At 38.7% G+C, this 18,237-nt stretch overlaps 1 protein-coding gene across 29 annotated transcripts in view; it reads left to right on the top strand.

Annotated features, from left to right (window-relative positions):
- The window catches only part of pax2a (paired box 2a), a 34,053-nt gene extending 24,828 nt beyond the window's left edge, over positions 1–9,225 (top strand). For 12 of the 29 annotated variants that reach the window (XM_038293040.1, XM_038293035.1, XM_038293033.1 and 9 more), the window contains 4 exons: positions 2,960–3,175; positions 4,624–4,725; positions 5,695–5,781; positions 6,776–9,225. In XM_038293040.1, the coding sequence (XP_038148968.1) occupies positions 2,960–3,175; positions 4,624–4,725; positions 5,695–5,781; positions 6,776–6,897 (527 nt within the window). In that variant the 3' untranslated portion in view covers positions 6,898–9,225. Of the gene's footprint in view, positions 1–2,959; positions 3,176–4,623; positions 4,726–5,694; positions 5,786–6,756 lie in introns of all 29 variants that reach the window. The other 17 variants (XM_038293048.1, XM_038293057.1, XM_038293055.1 and 14 more) reach the window with 7 other exon arrangements.
- Positions 9,226–18,237: the final 9,012 nt, after the last annotated feature.

Below are 18,237 nucleotides of genomic sequence, written 5' to 3'. Positions count from 1 at the left end.
AAGAAAATTGTTCTTCAACTGAAAGAAGAGCTTAAGCAGCCAATGTACACCAAAGTTCCTTAGTGTGCATTTAAAAGTAAAACACTCACTTGAGGGCAGCCTGTTGTAGCTATATCTGAAAGCATCTCTCTGAGGACCGCTACAGGTTCCTAACAGTTTATTTCTATGGTTGATGAGGTCTGTAGATGTGGTATCAGTGGTTGAGTGGAGACAGATGTTGGAGAACTCTATACCATCTTCCCTTCTCTCAGAGATGTGTTTGCAGGGGGAAAAAGGTCCCCATGGACTCCAAGTTTATCTTCCATCTCCATCATCCAGGCCCGGGATTTGACAGCCTCCCCTTTTCCCCGGCGCTGCCTCGTCTCCAGGACAATAAGCAGCACCATGTCTGATTAGTTTCAGAGTTCAGTGGTCTCGAACGCAGCATTTGTATCAGTTGTTGGTGCTCTGCAACTACCGAATGTTTCTCAACAGTTGCTCTGGTGCTGACAAAACAGAAGCAAACTAGGTTTATCTTAAATAGAGTTGAAACAAATTTGTTCTAAGCCACGAACAAATATGAAATAGTTTCCAAACAAAGGGCTACTTTAAAGCTTCTTGTTAATGTAGACAATTTTTTAAGCAATATTAAAATCTTCTACAAAAAATGTAAAATCTTTTACATCTAAGTTCTAAGAAGCAATGTTGCATTTATTGGTTGGGAAATATTTAAACTTTTTTTTTTTTTTTTATAAAATTCAGGAGCTTAATAAATTTACTAAATACTTTTCTTGGCATCTTTTTTTAATATTCATCCCGATTGGTTTATCTGATAGGATGAGGCTAACAGCCACTGTTTTACTTTCCAATTTGTCAGTTTCTTTGACTAAAAATGCTACACATCTTTAGGACTATTTTGTGGAGTACATTCATGTACCTAAGTTTCCTGTGTAAAAATAGCCTGGTTAGCCCCTGACTTACATATTATACACATCTTTTTAGTCTGAAGAGAAGCTAGCAGCACCTGATTGCAAAGGTCAGAGCAGGACTAACAGAGAGGGGAGAGAACATCTCCAGTAAAAACACATTTAATGCAAAGTCTTCTATTTAAAAAGAAAATATCTAACAGCAGCCAGCTGTTGGAATTCTGAAGTTATATCAGTCTCATTTGGGACAAAATAAAGTGCATTTTTAGAACATAGCTCTATTGTGGCTGCAATATTGACTGCTGTGATTACAAAAAAGTGCTGTTGCATTATGGGTGTTTCTGGTGCTAAAGTAAACTCCTGCCTTTCTAGACTGTTTTAAGCCCTGGGTGAATCATTGTGACTGGACAGGCTAGTGTAAATAATCACCTGCTTGATTGTAAATTGTTATAAGATGCTACCAAAAGTGGATATGTTTCTCACTGTCGTAATTATAAATCCAAATAAGTTGATCTATGAATATTTCAATCTCTCAGTAAAAGTTGGTCTGAGAGGGTGAGGCCAAAGCAAAAGTTATGGTGCTAAATTACCATTCCCTCACAATTTGTTGCAGTGGTTGCCTTGAAGTCTGTGTTCCTAATTCTTTTACAATTGTCATTGGCTGACAATAGTTTTAAAATTGAGTTGCTTTTAACAGGTAAAATACAGAAAAGGTGCACTTGGAATTGTATTAGAAAATATAGGTTTAAAAGAAAATGTTACAAAAAGCTTGTATTACATACAAATATGGCCATAGAGTAAAAATGGCAATTAAAGGAAAACATGCATCATGGTGAATGTAGTTGTTTAACAGTTTAAATATTAATAATATGTGTTCATAAACAGATATGTTTTTTAAGTCCTGGTGTTTTCTAGAGTGTAGAAACCTCACTAAGTCACTGTCCTTAGACTGGGCGTTATCTTTAGTCTGATACTGTGACTTTCTTATGATGTCTACAGAGTTTCCCCTGTCCATCCATTTAAATCTTAAACTGACTCGCACTGATTTAAAATTCCCCGGTTTTAATCAAGCAATCTTATACTAAAGCCTGAAATCATTCAGGTTTTCTCTGTTTAAGGGAATGTTTACAGCTATGAAAAGGATGCGAGAGAACTTGGCTCAAACAAATTCAGCTGTGTTCCCTCATTCTTTTTGCTTAGCATTTAAGGACTGACAGTGTTAAATCCCCCTTCAGCCCTTATCTTAATGAGGAATCACAACACACAGTCCTGTTGTAAAACAACAATGATGGGGGAAGCAGCTAATGAGGCTATCATGGTGTCGGGGAGGTGGGGGGGGGGGGTCCATCTCAGGCCCCAGCAAACAGAGCGGGGCACCGCAGCACAACATGGAGGGACCAGGGAAAGACAGAGCTTACATTGATTGCACAGGTTAAAGAGGCAGAGCTGGATAAAAAAAAAAGACGAAAGATGCCAGGACTCATCAGCCAAATTAGTGCAAAGCATGGCGTTTTCAACTATCTGTTAGCTGATTGTTTACTTCTTTAGCTCTGAGACAGAGCAGCCATGAGATTATGCTGTTTGTTTTCTCAAAACCTTAGGGAAATTTTGTATGCATTTGAGCTTGATTGATCAGGCGCGATGTGTTGCTACAACATTTCACTGGTGTATGTTTACACTCAGTTGGATGAATATATAAGATTAAGGGTGCATATAAGATTAATATAATAAGCTATGTAAATGAACAAATCAAACACTAAATGCTGTTTTTATGCTCTTTCACATCTGAAATACCTAATATAATTTTCCTCAAAGATAAAAAAAAATAGGAGTAAAGTCTTGGAAACCTTAAGTACAGTTTAAAGAAAGTGAATCTAGGACTTTACACCCCCTTTTGTGTTTTATACTATGCAGTGTTTGATTAACACAAAATAAAGCCCTCATCTCATCCTACATGTGTGATTGATTAAAATGTGAGTATAGAACGTGTGGCAATGTATGCTTGCATTCTATCAAGTTTTTTTTCTTTTTTTTCTTTTTTTTCCACATGCCAGACTCTCACCAGTCATATCCGCCTTCCATGTGTGTAAAGCGGGAGCCCCATGAGGCATCCTTTGCTCCCTTCACCCCCTCCTCTGTTGGGGATTCTGCTCTAGCTGACATCTTGCCCCACCAGACCAGCCTCTCTGTAGATGCCTCCACTCCCAGCTACCTTACCCATGCCCACGGCCCCAGCTACAGCCAGTATGCCAGCCAGCCCTTTATAGCAGGTACAGCCTTGCCCATGAGGCCTGACAGATGAATTGAAAAAATAAAAAATGTCCAGCTGATTTCAGTCTATGCTCACTTTTAACCATTTAGCAATTCTCAGTTATGCACCAAATTAAAATAGCCACCTTCTCATGCTGCCTTTTGGATCTATTGTTGTGTAAACAGGAGCTAAACTGACTGTTGGGCCCTCATTATCGGAGCTATGCTCTTCCGAGCTATGGTCAGAACTTTTCTCTACATCGGACCTATTGCCTATCTATTAGGTTCACAATAGACCTTCCAGTCTCTCCAGCCTTGTGACGGGCACAAAGTCAGGGGGCTCAGAGGAGGTCCAAAATGGGTTTCGGGTGGGGGGTTGTTAAAACAGAGATGATGATGCTGGGGCCTGGCTTGGATTTAGGGCACTCTTACTTACCCCAACCCAGTGCTGTCATTGTTAATTAAAAGTCTGAATATAGAGAAGAAAAAAAAGAAAGTTTTCACTGGTACAATGCTTCCATCACCTTTAGCTTCTTTGGTTGTAGTGGAATAACTACTGTTATTTGCAGCCTCTTATTTTATATATTGCATCTTGAAAACATTTACACAGCTGAGCTTATGTTAGTTATGTTATTCCAAATAATATTCAGTGTACTGCATATGTATAATTGTGTCAGTTTATTGCAAATAGAAAACTAAGAAATGACATTTACCTAAGTATTCACATTTTTGCTACGAAGCTCCAAATTGAGCTAAAGTACATACAGTGTTCCCTGATGATCCTTGACATGTTTCTACAACATGGAGCACATCTGTGGTAAATGTAGTTGATTGCCCAGGATTAGAAAAGGCATGCACAAAAATAAACTTTGCTAAGGTGGATCCATAAAATAAAGATCCAAGGCTGTTAACACTTAGATTCATGTATTTTTATTTTACATTGCCATAATGAGGTATTTTGTGTAATTTGTAGGTATTATTTATTACAAATTAAGGAAATCTGCTGAGCTGTTAATACTGAAAAAGCATATCGAAAGAAATACATGTCGAAACTAATTTGATGTAATTTTCTTTAACATGAATATAACACCCTTGGCCCCAAATTCGGAAATACTACTACGAATCTGAAAAATACAAGGATTTTCATGTCATAAAGCATTTTGAGCTCATTTGTTTTTTGCATTGTAAATTGGCTTCCTAAGCAGGTACTGGCAACAAACATTGCTCATAACTTTATAGATTTAGAGTCTCTGAGTGTTCCTTGGGGTACATCAAATAAAAATAATTAAATAAAAATTAAATATGCAAAACAAAACATAGCTAAAGTAAATGCATTTATGCATGCAAAATAAAAACACACCCATTTTTTTTTTTTATAAAAAAATGTGTAATACAGTATGGTCACTCTATTCATTTAGTTTTGTTGGTAGTTCTGTTTTTACTAATGAAATCTTCTGTGTACTTGCAGGTCGAGACATGGCAAGCACCACTTTACCTGGCTACCCACCCCACGTCCCGCCCACAGGACAAGGGAGCTACCCCACCTCCACACTTGCTGGCATGGTTCCTGGTAGGTGAATCAATTTTTTTCTGGGATCCTGATAATTATACTAACAGGCCCAATGAAACCTCATTCAAGGACTGCTGCAGAGCTTGGGATCATGTGAGAGGAGACAGCAGTTTGCTAAACATTAAGAAAAAATAAAAGGACAGTGAAAAAATGTCCAAGCTTTTCTCATGGATTGAAGCAAGCTTGTTATAGCCTTAGAAGTCTGTGGTTAGCGTGCGGTTAGCATCAGTGGATGAGGACATTAGATGAACTCGATAGGCGATCACCACAATCAGTGGCCGTGAGATGGGACAGTTCCTCTCAGTTACACTCCAGCTCCCAGCGCTCATTACCCTCACCGCTTCCACATGCAGCGCCCCCTCACCAGCCCCGTCGATAAACACTGCCTGTGCTCTTCTCCTCGCCTCCACGGACACCCAGGGCTACAGAGCGTATCTCTTTCCCCTCTACTTAACCTGTAGTTCAGGTTCACAGCAAACAGTTAAGGGTCAGAACACAGAGGCGTAGAGGGCCTGTAAATATTTAAATCACTATCTCTCTCCGGGATGAGCTCGAGTTACATGAGCAGCGGTGAGGATGCTATAGCTGCCAGTGTGTGTGTAAATCTGTCGTCCAAACAGCTGCAAACACAACTCCCTCTGTTGTTTAGAGATGTGCTCAGCTCAAACAGCAAGAAGTGGCACTCGAAACAGTTTCACCGATTTTGCAATCAGTTGTGGTATAAAACCTCCTGTTAATGTTTTGCTGATGGTCAAATGCAACTTAATGGAAAGTGTGAGGAAACGAATGTATAGGGATGCCCAAAAATGAGAAGAACAGAGAAGAATGCTGAGTTTATGGTGAAATGGGCAGAAGTGACTATAGAGGGAAAATAATTACAAATGGGTTGTGAAATTTACAATTATATACATATTTTTGTCTGTTTGCATATAATCTCCCCATGAATAATTGTGCTTGTTTTCTCTCTAGGGGGGGACTTTTCTGGTAATCCCTACTCTCATCCCCAATACACAACCTACAATGAAGCTTGGAGGTTCAGTAATCCAGCGTTACTGAGTAGGTACATTCACTGACTTTATCCTATTTACTGTGCCTCAATAAAGTATTCAAACCCTTTGAATTGAACACAATTGTCACCTTTTATCATAAACTTTGTTGTTTATGGGGATTCTAATTCCTTGACCAAAATACAGTAGTCCATAAATGAGACATGATGAAAAATGATATATTGTTTTCTAAATGTTTAACAAATAAGGTATATCAATACTTGCATTTACATTCAGCTCCCTTTAATCTGATAACCCTAAATAGTATCTATAGCAACCAACTGCTTTCAGGGGTCATTTACTTATTAAACTGTGTCTAATTTACTCTGAGTAGAAATTTAGCTGTTCTGTGAAGACCTCAGAGTTTTGCTTTTACAAGACCGTGGAACAGATCATACAGGTCAAAGATAAAGTTGAAGAGAGGTTTATAGCACATAAGGTTAAAAAAAACAATATCCCATCTTTGGAAACTAATATGAGCTTGGCACCTATGCAAACTTACCAAGACAGGGTTGTTTAAGGAAACCAACAGGCTGATTGTAATAGGCAATAATCAAAGAAGGGTCACATTTTAGAATGGTCTAGTCAAAGTCTCGACTGAAAATCAATTTGCAACATATAGCAAAACCTAACCAATGATTTTTTCTCATACTTTGCAAGGGATCTTACTTTGCTTGATGTATCCTAAAAATGATAAAGGTAAAAAATTTCCAGATGTGCAAAGCTTGTAAAGAAAAACCCCAAGAATACAATATTTGCAAAAGTCGATTTCCTAGAGCATTGACACAGATAAGGGTTTATTTGTAAAGAATTTTGAAAATTATATATAATTTTCCTCCATCACTATTGGAGATGTGTATGACTTATTTTCCAGTTCAACTGAAACTTCTGAGATTTAATGTCTTTAAGTTCTTTTAAAATTTTAGAATCTGTACACATGCCTTTCAGATGGTTTCCAACGACTCGTTCTTCTGTTAACTTTCAGGTTCCCCTTATTATTATAGTGCCGCATCCCGTGGCTCCGCCCCTCCCACTGCTGCCACTGCCTACGACCGCCACTAGTCACCCCGGAGACCAGTTCAGACTGCAGGGCCGGAGCTTCGGCCTCCACGTTGGTCCTATATGAGAAAAAAAAATGGGACCCCTTCAACTTATGCGATGCAGAGGAAGGATGCAAGAAGCTGGAGCAGTTGCACCCAGCTCTAGCTTTACACATGTTGGGATAGAGATGGGGGAGAGAGGCAAGGGACCCCAAAGGAGCTTGGAGCCTGTAAATCTCCCACAGGCCTGAACATTTTCAGAATGACTTCAACAGATTCTATAAATATATATATTATAAAATATAAATTGAAGAAAAACTGTGTGAAGATTACCATGTGGAAAAATGTTTGTGGGATTTATAATTTTTTTTTCGTTGTTGCTGTTGTTGTTATTTTATTCATGGATCCTCACATTCCTTTATGTAATAAACTACAGTATTTTTTGTCTGCTCTGAAAAGACAAGTCTAAGAGAAATTGATGGTTGTCCCACAGTTCAGTAATGTAGCAACTCACACCAGTGTTGCGGACCCACTTTTTACACCTAAAGAGATGGGTGCTCCATTTTTGCTGTAGTAAAAACCTTTTTTTCCAGGTGCTTTGAGAAAATCCAGTGGTCTCCTTTCTTGTCCCGTCCATCTTGTGCTATCAGCACGTCCTTCGATGCTTACCATCCTATGTCCCATAGGGAACGTCCCACCTGTGGCAAACAATCAGATGTAAAAATGTAAATCCTTCTACAAAGTATGAAGCCTGTCAGGATGACCATGAGTTTATAATGGTCGTGTCAGGATTTAAAAAAACGTCAAAAATTTGTTTTTTCTTCTGTAAAAGTTATTTTTTTTTGTGAGCAAACTTATCCAACATTTTCCTGTCATGTTAATTTGCTCTTTTTTGCACTAACAACTCAGCTTTTAGATTTTTTTTTTTTTATCATCTTTTTGTGGAAGATTTACATGAACGTATTTGATAAAAATCACATAATTAAGTTAAACAGACACAGTTCATCAGATAAATGAAAACTCCTTTTTTAATTACATAAATAAAACCACAAGTTAAGCCATGCCTCTACTGTACATTCAAGATGATACAATTCTGACACAATATAACCATATAATTGTTTCAGTACATGCCTTATAAACTTATTTTGCAAACCTAAAATCAAATGGGTTTGATGGTAATTACCCATATTCACGTCTCCACAGGGACTGGAAGGATTCTGCATCCCACTTTTTTTGTTTGATTGTTTGTTCTGGGGGAAATATTCCATAAATGTTCTTCTCTTACCACATTTGCCAAAGACTAAGTTTGATATTTAATGTTTTATTTACAGTAAGTTTATTATTTCAGTATTATCCTTTAGATGAGTCAACTCAACGTGTACGCCGAGAGAGTTAAACAAGATGCATACGAGGAGGGGGAAATTTAGTGGCTTAATATTCCAACAGTTGAAAACAAAGTGCTGCTTTCTATAAAGGTTTGTGAAAAATGTGAAGACAGGTTGTCTCTGTAAATATATAACGTCATACACAGACACCACTGCAGTATCATATCCTGTACTGGCTCCTTTTGTAGATAAACACACTGAAGCTGATAAAAAAAAGAGAAAATCATGCATTACATTTGTGTCTTCAGTGTAATGTTTTTGAGGAAAATATAACCTATGGGTATAGCAGTGGCAGGTTTCAGATGCTAACATCCACATAGGTTGTCTTTGTTGCTTGTTTTATTTTGTTTGTTTTGTCATGATGGTGTTTTATGTCACTATGCAATGAGTTAAATGGCTTTCTGTCACTGTTTTGTTGTCGGGCCCAGTATAACCGGTACCCATGGAGAAGGGTATAAAGGTTAACTAAGGGATTCATAAAACTTGTGGTGAGACTTCTTTTTTCCATTTTTTCCATTTTTGCTTCCCTCACATTAAGTCCTTGGTAACAATCAAAAATATAATCCTATGTTTTGTAATCATCTCCCAGATTAAATGATGTGTGTCTCCTTGTGCAGAAACACAGAATTCCTAAACAACAAACTGTCCACTTTCCCTTCATCAATATGACTGTTAGCATTGGATTACCATGTAAAACATAATCTCTTGCCAGGAAGAGAACCAGAAAAAAATGAGAAAAGAAAAGAGAAAACCACTTGTTCTACAAAATGCACTTGAATTCGTGTGGGATTTCCATATCTGAAAATGTTACAACACAGTTTTCCTCTCGGACATGGAGTACCTTTGCTGGACTGGGTCATCCGCTGCTGTAAAGATGATACAGGACACGTGTCACAGACATTAAAAGGATCTCTGATGAAAATCTATAAGGAAAGCCTTGTGGCCTCAATCATTGTTCCTTTTCCAGTTCTGTTCCATTTCTTTTTTTTTTTTTTTTGTGCACATGAGAAATAAATTCTTTTATATATCCATTGTTGATTTGATGTGTGCTCATTATTAACCCCATAAGAGATGATTCAACGATCAAGGTTGCAGGAGGGACAGTCTCTCCTCAGGGTGTATTGATGTTTGGCTTTATGAACAGTCAGTACTACAATGCATAGATCATTACTCTATAATATGAAATGCACAAAGTTTCACAGTATAATGTTCAAAGGCATTTTTGCGAGACAGTAGAATGAAATTATATGAATAATGACTGCTGTTTAATTAGCCCATGTCCATTGTAAAAAGGACAACAGCCTTTTATGAATGTCTGTGTGAATACAGCTGATAGAAGAGAGTTAAATAAAGGAGGAGGACAGTTAGGAAGGCAGGGGAGCGTTGCCCCAGCTTCTGACTTCCTGTATATTTAATGATGCATCGGTTTCATCCCGCCATAGCCCGTTGCTGCTGCTGCAGCCTTACTCTCACTCTGAAACACACAAACCCAGTCAGTTGTAATTCAATTTCTCTGCTTCCCTCTGCCTATTGTTTATTTCATGGATCCCCTGTGAAGCATCAAAAGCTGCTGTTTCTGTCAGCCCCTAACTGTCCTATGTGTTTGTCATTCAGGGCTTGTTAAAAGATAAAACACACAGACAGACACACACCATACTCACACAGAGAGACACATGCACTCCCTTTTCCCCCAGCTGAGAATTCCCAGTGGTAAAATTATTCCATTTAGATGGGAACTTTTTTGTCACTACCCTGTCTAAATTGGCATATCTGGCTCTCTTGGAGAAACCAATAAACTGTGAACCCGGATGCATCTGTCAGTCAAGCTCATCTTTACTTTAGTGGGGCCAGATGACAACAACAGCAGAGGAGAAACACACACCAGGCAGAACGCAGCACACTGATTGGCTCTCATCAGTTAGGCATTACGAAAAGCACCTGTCATCCTCGGGGCTTCTCAAACCGACACAGAGAGGCCCCCACTATAGGGCCAGCGGGGCTGGGTGCGAGATTTACTCAAACACTTTACCCTCATTGTCAGCGTGGCCTGCTGATGCCCCACAGCTTGGCCTCTCTGGTGTGATGCATGTCTGTCACTGATAATATATACAGACAAATATGCCTCAGCTAGCAAGTAGAAACAGTCCTGAAGAAAGCAGAGAAATGTTAAAGCTTTAGACATCATAAGCTGGATTAAATGTTACTTTTAAGCATTAAATCTTAACTTGACAAAACTTTATTTTTTAGCTTTTTTTTGTTTGGTTGAGGATCAACTTTGTACATTAACAAACATGGTGAAACTCTCAAATGTCCACTTTCTGGCCAGGAGATACAGACTGAATGACCTAAATCAAATAAGTAAAATTTATATTGACATTGCAATTTGTCTGTCCCCCAATAATTAACAAAAGCATACCAACAGGTAAACATGAAAACAACCTGTGCATACACAATACCACTTAGAATGAGTCTATTAACCATGCCTATCATTTTTTGGGGGGTACAAATAGCAGAGGCTTAGAGCAGACTAACTCAAGCAGAGTTATGGGTTCTTTGGTGTGTTTCTGAAACTTTTCTTAATCTTAAACGGTCCTAAAAACAAAATAAGCCTTTAAAAAGGATCTTTCTTGTGTTTTCACTAAAGGAAAATTAGAGCTATGTTCACTGTAAAAAAAAAAATCCTCTTTGGATTAAAATTTATAGTGGAGTATTTTTGCGAATTTTGGAAAAGATCTGCCCTCTCTACTTAAAAAAAAAAATGCGCATGCACAACCCTGTACCCGCTACCAAAAGGGAACGCCTATTAAAAGAGAACGAGAGTATGCAGGAGCCCATTTCTCCTCGTGCATGTTCTGTTTAAAAGTTGCTGGGGTTTTTTCGCTCATACAAGCTTACTTTCCAAAAGAATAGTTGCATTTTTTCCGCAATCTCAGACTCACCATTAGTGAGTGAAAATGAGAACAAGGACGTAGGAAGTCCTTTGTAAACATATCACCAGAATGACTGACAATTAGTAAGAACACTTATTTTGATGATCCACCTGGAAAAAGAACATCCTCTACTATACTATAACAAGCATTTACTGTTCTTGTATTGGTGAAGATATGATAAAATTTAATCTAGATTTCCTAAAATCTAAGACAAAAACTGAACTTACACAATGCAATTAATTATATTAATTCACCTTTTGGTTTTTGGGTCAAATCATATCTAAAACTCTGGGCTAATGTCAAAAATTTCATAGAACATAAAAAAAACAGCATGGTTCTGTAGTTTTGAAGGAGTGAGAAGTTGTCGTCTGGCTTAGAGCAAATGCAAAAGTAGCATGGTGTATTTCTACCTGTGCGTGCATAAGCTCTAACCTTTAAAGAGAACTTTACATTAACTCTCCTGTTACTATTCTAAATTTCCTGATAATCGTTATGCTTTATTTAAACTCCGTTTACAAAAAACATTCTTTGCATGAAGTTGTACAGAGCAAGACTTGATGAGTCTAGTGGTGTCATACTGTATCGTTCAGAGTCGAGAAGCGTCGGTGGTCTGGCTGTGATGTCCTGTCATCCGCCTGCATGGGAGCCTGTCATCGTCCTCATCATGTGGTTGTCATAGTTGATGCAAGCGAGGGGAGAGGCCAACCCTCTTGTGTCAATCAACGAGCCCTCATTAGAAGCAGCTTTAATTAGTGGCTTCAAGGGAGCAGTGCTGTTCACAACGCTGTCTTCGTTAACTCTGTTAATCCCAAATGAATTTGTGTTAGGAAGACAAAGCACTGCATTAATCCAGCGTTGCAACTTTAAATCAAAAAGATGTATGTGTCTTGTCATTTATGTAAAGAGAGTGTGTAAGATGTTAAAGTGTCCCTAGAGCAGTTCTCTGCTTATTATCCCTGCCTGAAGATGCAAAAACCAAGTTGCATTATTACTTTCTGGGGGGGGGGCTTTTAGCCAATTCAAATCAAAATAAAAATAAAAAATCCATCATATGTGTTGTATTATTAAGGTGAAGATACGTCGAGCTTCTGCGTGTAAGAGCGGTTGCTTTAAAATATCCTTTTACCAAAGTTTTATTTGACAAAGACAAAATGATTGCTTAATATCTTAGTTTAGCAAATACCTTTATCGTACCATGTTCTCTATGTGTCCAACTCCATCCCTAAACTATCTCTAAAATTTGTAAAATGTTTCCAAAAAACAGCAATTTTGCTTTCATACATACAACCTTCCTATTATCTGCTGAAAGTCTTACTCTCTCTCACACTCTTGAAATCTGAGAGAACCACAGACATGTCCTGACACATCATAGACAAAACGGTTTCTTTTTAACACACGTTGAAGTGGCTCACATTGAGTACCCTCCATTTAACTTCGACATCAAAGAGCATTCGTAGCATGTATCAATGGTCCGTTCACTTATTGATAAAATTATTGGAACCACTTTAAAATAAAGGCAGTTACTGTAATTCTGGTCAACACTAAATTTCCCTGCATGTCTCAAAAAGACGTAAAACCCAAAATGAAGGTTTGTAAAAAAAAAAAAAATCTAACTGAAAATAAAGCAATCCACAGAGTAAGAGAGAAAAGGAGTCCAAACTGATTATGAGCCTATTTTCTCAGTTGGCGGGTGAGACCATCCAGGCGACAGGAACATGACTTTGTGATGTTTGTAATGAGTGAGCATTGATTGACTCAACATAGCCTAAAGAGGTCTCCTACCATGTGCAAGCTCAGAGGATTCTCGGGCTCCATGTGCTTCTTTTGCCTCACAATTAAAATAATGAGCTTTCTGTGAGCTGTTGCTGCTTTTCTCAATCCAGGCCTCATCTGCCAACTATATGCTATTACTGTAAACCATTCCCACCCCTGTTAGGTCAGTCAGCAGTGCAAAACAATTTCCCTTCAGTAGCTAAATTATCTTTTTGAATGGCCGTTGTGTAACACATAACGTAATTAAGCACAAAACATGCCCTGCTATCTTATTATGTCACTCTCCAGAGACGTCTAAAGAACTCAGGAGTGATTTGCCGGTGCTGGTGTGTTTGAGTGGGAATGAAAAATGGCAAAAGGGCTGAAAAGGAAATGCATAGAGGTGCAACAAAGGGCCAAAGTGCGTAACACAGGGTAACCCTGACCTGCATGCCCTCTGCTGAGAGAAGGATTTGAGTTTGGCAGGAGCTCAACCTGAGAAGGGGGGGTTGGTTTGTTTCACTCCTGACTGTTTTCGGAAAACAGTTCAAAGTAAGCGCAGATACGTCTGCATCTCGAGATGGACAAAGAGGAAGAACAGACAAGGGATGCAGAAGGGAGAGGATAAGCTACAGCTACAACTGTCAACCCCCCCAAATCTCTGATTGGCTCCCAACACCCCTCATGTACAATCAAACACACATACTCTCATACACTCTCCTACATCTCCAACCTCCTCCACCACTCCACGCAGCACCCAGTCACTGTCAGGCCAAACACATGATGAATTGCCCTGTCAACAGAATTCATTCAGGGACCAATTAATTCAGCAGAAATGAACTAGAGCCATCAGTCGCTGAAAAACTCAGTGCAAAGAGAGCAAAGTAGACCCACTTCAGAAAAACGAGGAAGCAAGGGAGGGAACAGGGGGAGAGAAGGGGTGAAAGCACGGTGGAGACAGAGGGCAAGTGTAAGAGAGAGGGAGAGAGAGTGTGGTGGAAGTTAGTCTGACAGAAATTGGTCATTTAATGCTTTAGCGCACTGGAGACAGCCCCTGTCATAGACGAAGGCATGGCAGGGGCTCCCCTGGTATTTTATTTATTAATTATCCCATACAGCGAGGGGCCTTTAACTGTCTACGTCCAGCCTCATCAGCCCGAATCCCTGTCATTTTCTCTCCACAAACAGATCCTTTAACACCGTGCTCCAGGTTAATGGAGACAAAGCCAATATCCAACCAACCTTGCCTTCTCCCCCAAATACAGTATTCATCTGTACCTTATCCAGGTAATTATGTCTCAGGCGATCTCCTGAATATGTCGTTGGGATGCTAATAAACCACTTTAGATCTGGCGTGCTGAACACGTCTGACCTTTTCAACTCCCTGCTTCATGGTGGTTAAACCTCCTGAGAAGGGCAGCAATTATTTACATCTTACAATGAGCAGCATATTACTGGGAACAAACAAAAGCTCAAAATAATTTAATGATCAGAGCATATAGCAATCAATTCTCCATCATATTTCCTTTTATTGTAACTGACAGCTAAAAATATACCATTATCCTAAGTGAAACCTTTGTTTCCTCAGATAGATGCTTAACAGACTTTGTTTCATCTGCGGTGAACAAATTAGCCCTCTGAAGGGCGTTATCAGCATCAACTAATTAAGGTGTCGTGTGATTTTGGGCTGCAGATCAAGAATCTGCTGATTCATCCCATGGGTGATTATCGGGTCCATATGGTCGATGTACACCAAGCTACGTTCAGAAATACTATCGGCCTGCCGCAGCACTGCCGCTGCCAAAAGGTGGACACAGTCTTTTGTGGCTGCGCTGCGTGGTGTTCATCGCAACCCTAAATTATTTACCACATCTTTTCTTTAAGCCTGAGATCCTCCAGTGGAAAACATGGGATGAGGGTCAGCTGGGAGGCTGCCTGCGACGGATTGTTGCTCTTCTTTGACATTAGGAAGTGAAATTCTACACTGTTTCCACTGTCGCTCTTTACGGGCTTAAATTCTGTATATGCCCATATTTTAGTTTTACACAGCTTTAGGGGGATTATCACACCTTGATCATACTTCAGCCTTGAGACACCTGTGGGTAACTATTAACATAAAATGCAATTCTTCTTACGTAGTCTTTTTTTTTTTTTTTGGGGGGGGGGGGGGGGGGGGGTGGTTATGTTTTTACATGTTCAAAGCCGGTTTTGCAGTATATAAGACATGATGCTTCCATGAAATATTGACTTAGCAGAGCCTGGAATATAAGAGCATGCAGTTACTTATTTGTACAGCATTTTGAAAACCATTTATCCTTTTTTTCCCCACTTCACAATTATCCATTACTTTGCAATTGTCTATCAAATGACATCTGCACCAATCAATAAAAGTTGTAAACAGGTAATGGAAAGTATTTGAAAATTTCTCACAGAAAATTTAAAATCCATCATAAAGCTTATGATTGATAACAACAAAAATTACTGCTTAAATCTTAAACATGGCATTCCAGCTAATGAGAATTGAAAAGATAAAACTGAATTGTTTATTTTATTTTTTGAGAAAAAAAAATACTGCTCAAAATCTAATAAACCACCAATGAATAAACTTTCCCTAATTCCCATTCAATACCATGTTCTTTTTTGGGGAAAAAAATCATCTGCATGGCAGATTTTGAATGAAAAGAGATTTTTTTAAATCACTTATTTGGCGGTCAAACCCAACATTGTGGTTGTCAAAGTGAAACTGTGTCTTCCGTCATTTTTTATAGACTTAGCTAAAGATTTGGGAACAGGTTTGGTCTCCATGACAGGACATGTTCAACAGGTAGTGGGGAAACACAAGACTTAAGTACTGGCAAGGAGATTATTGGAGTGGGAACAGGTGAGAATGATTATCTGAATGTAGTACAGCTGGGACCATGAAAAAATTGTAACAACAGCAAAACACAAGGGGAACACAATGTTCAAATGAATTATAGCTTAGCTGAATTATAGGGCTGAATACATAATAAATGTCACAAGATAAAATAAGGAGACCATAGTGCAAATCAGTAATCAGATTACCAAAAAAAAACACAGACAGCATTTTAAAACAAAACGTGGAAAATGCTAAAGTGCAGATAAAATTATAAAATTCAACTTTAAGATCCAGCTTGACATTATTGTGTCAATATTTTGTTGTTATTTCTATAGAACCTTGATGTTATTCAATTGGAGGACTCTTTGCAATTACCTCCTTGTGCACCCTTCCCCAGCCTGTTGGTACAGCTCCATATCCTCACCTCAGCCAATCATTTAAGACTGCATTTAAATTTCTAGTGCCAATGACGCTCTCTCTTTACAGCCAAACTACAACCCTCCTCTACCCCCTCACCACCTTCATTCCACTGGCCTCACCATGGCTCCCCGCATTTTTCAGCCACCATTCCACCACCTGTAATTGTGTTTCCATTGACCATCATATTGCACATTTTGTAATTAAAGAATACATTTGCTAAATGGAAACGCTGCAATAAAAAAAAAAAACTGGATGCTTTTTTGGTTGTATAAAAATTATTATATTACGCAAAACTGAATTGTAAACATTTTTCTCTCGCATCACTCGTCATATGATCTGCAATTAGCCCTTACTGCGGAGGAAGAAGGTGAAAAAGAAAACCAGAAGTAGTTGGAGGATGATGGAGCGGCATATTTGGATTTATGAGGAAACTATTTTTTTTTAAATTTACGTTTACATTCGTGCCAATGAGGGCGATAAGTACTAGAGCCATGACTGAAATATGTATATATCTCATTTAATGATATATCTCATTTAATTGTTTACATCCGCTGCTGCCATGTTGTTTTCATTAGTTAACGTGTGTACAAAATGTATTTGCATGCAATTTAATATTTTTTATGTACTAGGAAATAATGCAACTGCGAAAATGTGCTTTTTGTAAATTAGGAAATAGTGATATAATTGCGCGCACATTTGTAAAAGAAACACAACTGGTGTCAAACTAGGAAGGGAATACCGTCTCTAACCTATATGTAATCTGATCATGCAAATCTTACCTGTTTAGCTCCTATGTCTCATGGCCGGATATGATGGCCAAATATTCTTTATATCAAAAATTAATCAATATCAATAAAGTTGATATGTGTGATCCTGTCCAGGCTTAAAAAGAGTTGAAATTTATTATAACAGTAAAAAATCTCAGACATTTAAAAAGCCTTAGCTTTGTATAAGGTCTGGTTCATTGGACAACCCAAGACTTTAGCCCAATGCATTGGGAGAGTCTGATAGTACTCCAGCTAAAAATGTTTCACCTTCAGCCTTTCTTGCCTCTACTTGGAGCTTCACCTCAGCGCTAAGCACAGTGAAAACAAACCTAATAGATAACAGTGGCGTACAGGCCAAGTGAACCTGACAAATGGAACGGAAGAGCTAACAGAGAAGAAAGAGGTGCTTAGGCCAACTGTTAAAGGTAAAGTGCTTTTCTGATTTCTGTTTACTCACTGGCCTTGATACCTGACTTGTTTTCCTCCAGCTTACTGAAGAGATTCTGCTTGTGAGTCAGCTGGTTGTCAGGTTTGGAGGGGAAAAAAACTCAGGTTGTGAGTCTAATATTGGTGCAGGAAAACTTAGAACATATATGTTCTGAAAATGTGACAATCTAACTGTCTGAAGGGTATCTTTTTGCAGCTCAGTCTCCTCCTTTAGAGAATTAATGAAAAAAGCATATAAAATGAATGTCTTTAAATAAAGAGGATATGTGCAGTACAATATAATTAAATAAACGAGACTAATTAGGAATAGGAGAGCAGGTGCCAGGCTAGAAGCTGACAGGAAAGACAGCAAAACAACATGCCTGTACAAAAAAAAAAGAAACTTAAAAAAAAGCACATTCACAAACACACACCCATGCAGGAATACACCCGTTATGTGCACGCGTACACACAGCTGCGGTTATGAGGGTGGATCGTGACAGGCACGGGGACAAAACAACTTTCTGCGTTTTTGTCATGTGAAACCCCGCAGGAATACTCATGACAGGAAGCAGAGACCCAGGCTCCATGGGGGTCTCCTGTTCCTTTGTCTCACACGCATTCTCTTTATTACTTTGTTCTGCAGCAGTGGAAGGAAGTTTGCACAAGCCAAAGATTTCTTTTCCCTAATTATTTCAGCTTACTCAAGACTGCAAGCTGTGTAATTCACAGGTTTTCCTGCTCTTAGACCCTTCAGAATGAAACTAAGGATAGAGCTTCAGAAAAATCAATTTAGAATAGAGAGTTACTATATGGTAAACATGCAGTAGATTGGAAATACCCCACAACACACAAAAACAGCTGTATTGAAGGGAAAAAAGATGCATAA

This window comes from Cyprinodon tularosa, unplaced genomic scaffold (genome assembly GCF_016077235.1).
Source record: "Cyprinodon tularosa strain WSP-4 unplaced genomic scaffold, ASM1607723v1 ctg32, whole genome shotgun sequence".
In the NCBI taxonomy this organism is placed as follows: domain Eukaryota; kingdom Metazoa; phylum Chordata; class Actinopteri; order Cyprinodontiformes; family Cyprinodontidae; genus Cyprinodon; species Cyprinodon tularosa.
This window is presented reverse-complemented; position numbering and strand designations above follow the sequence as displayed.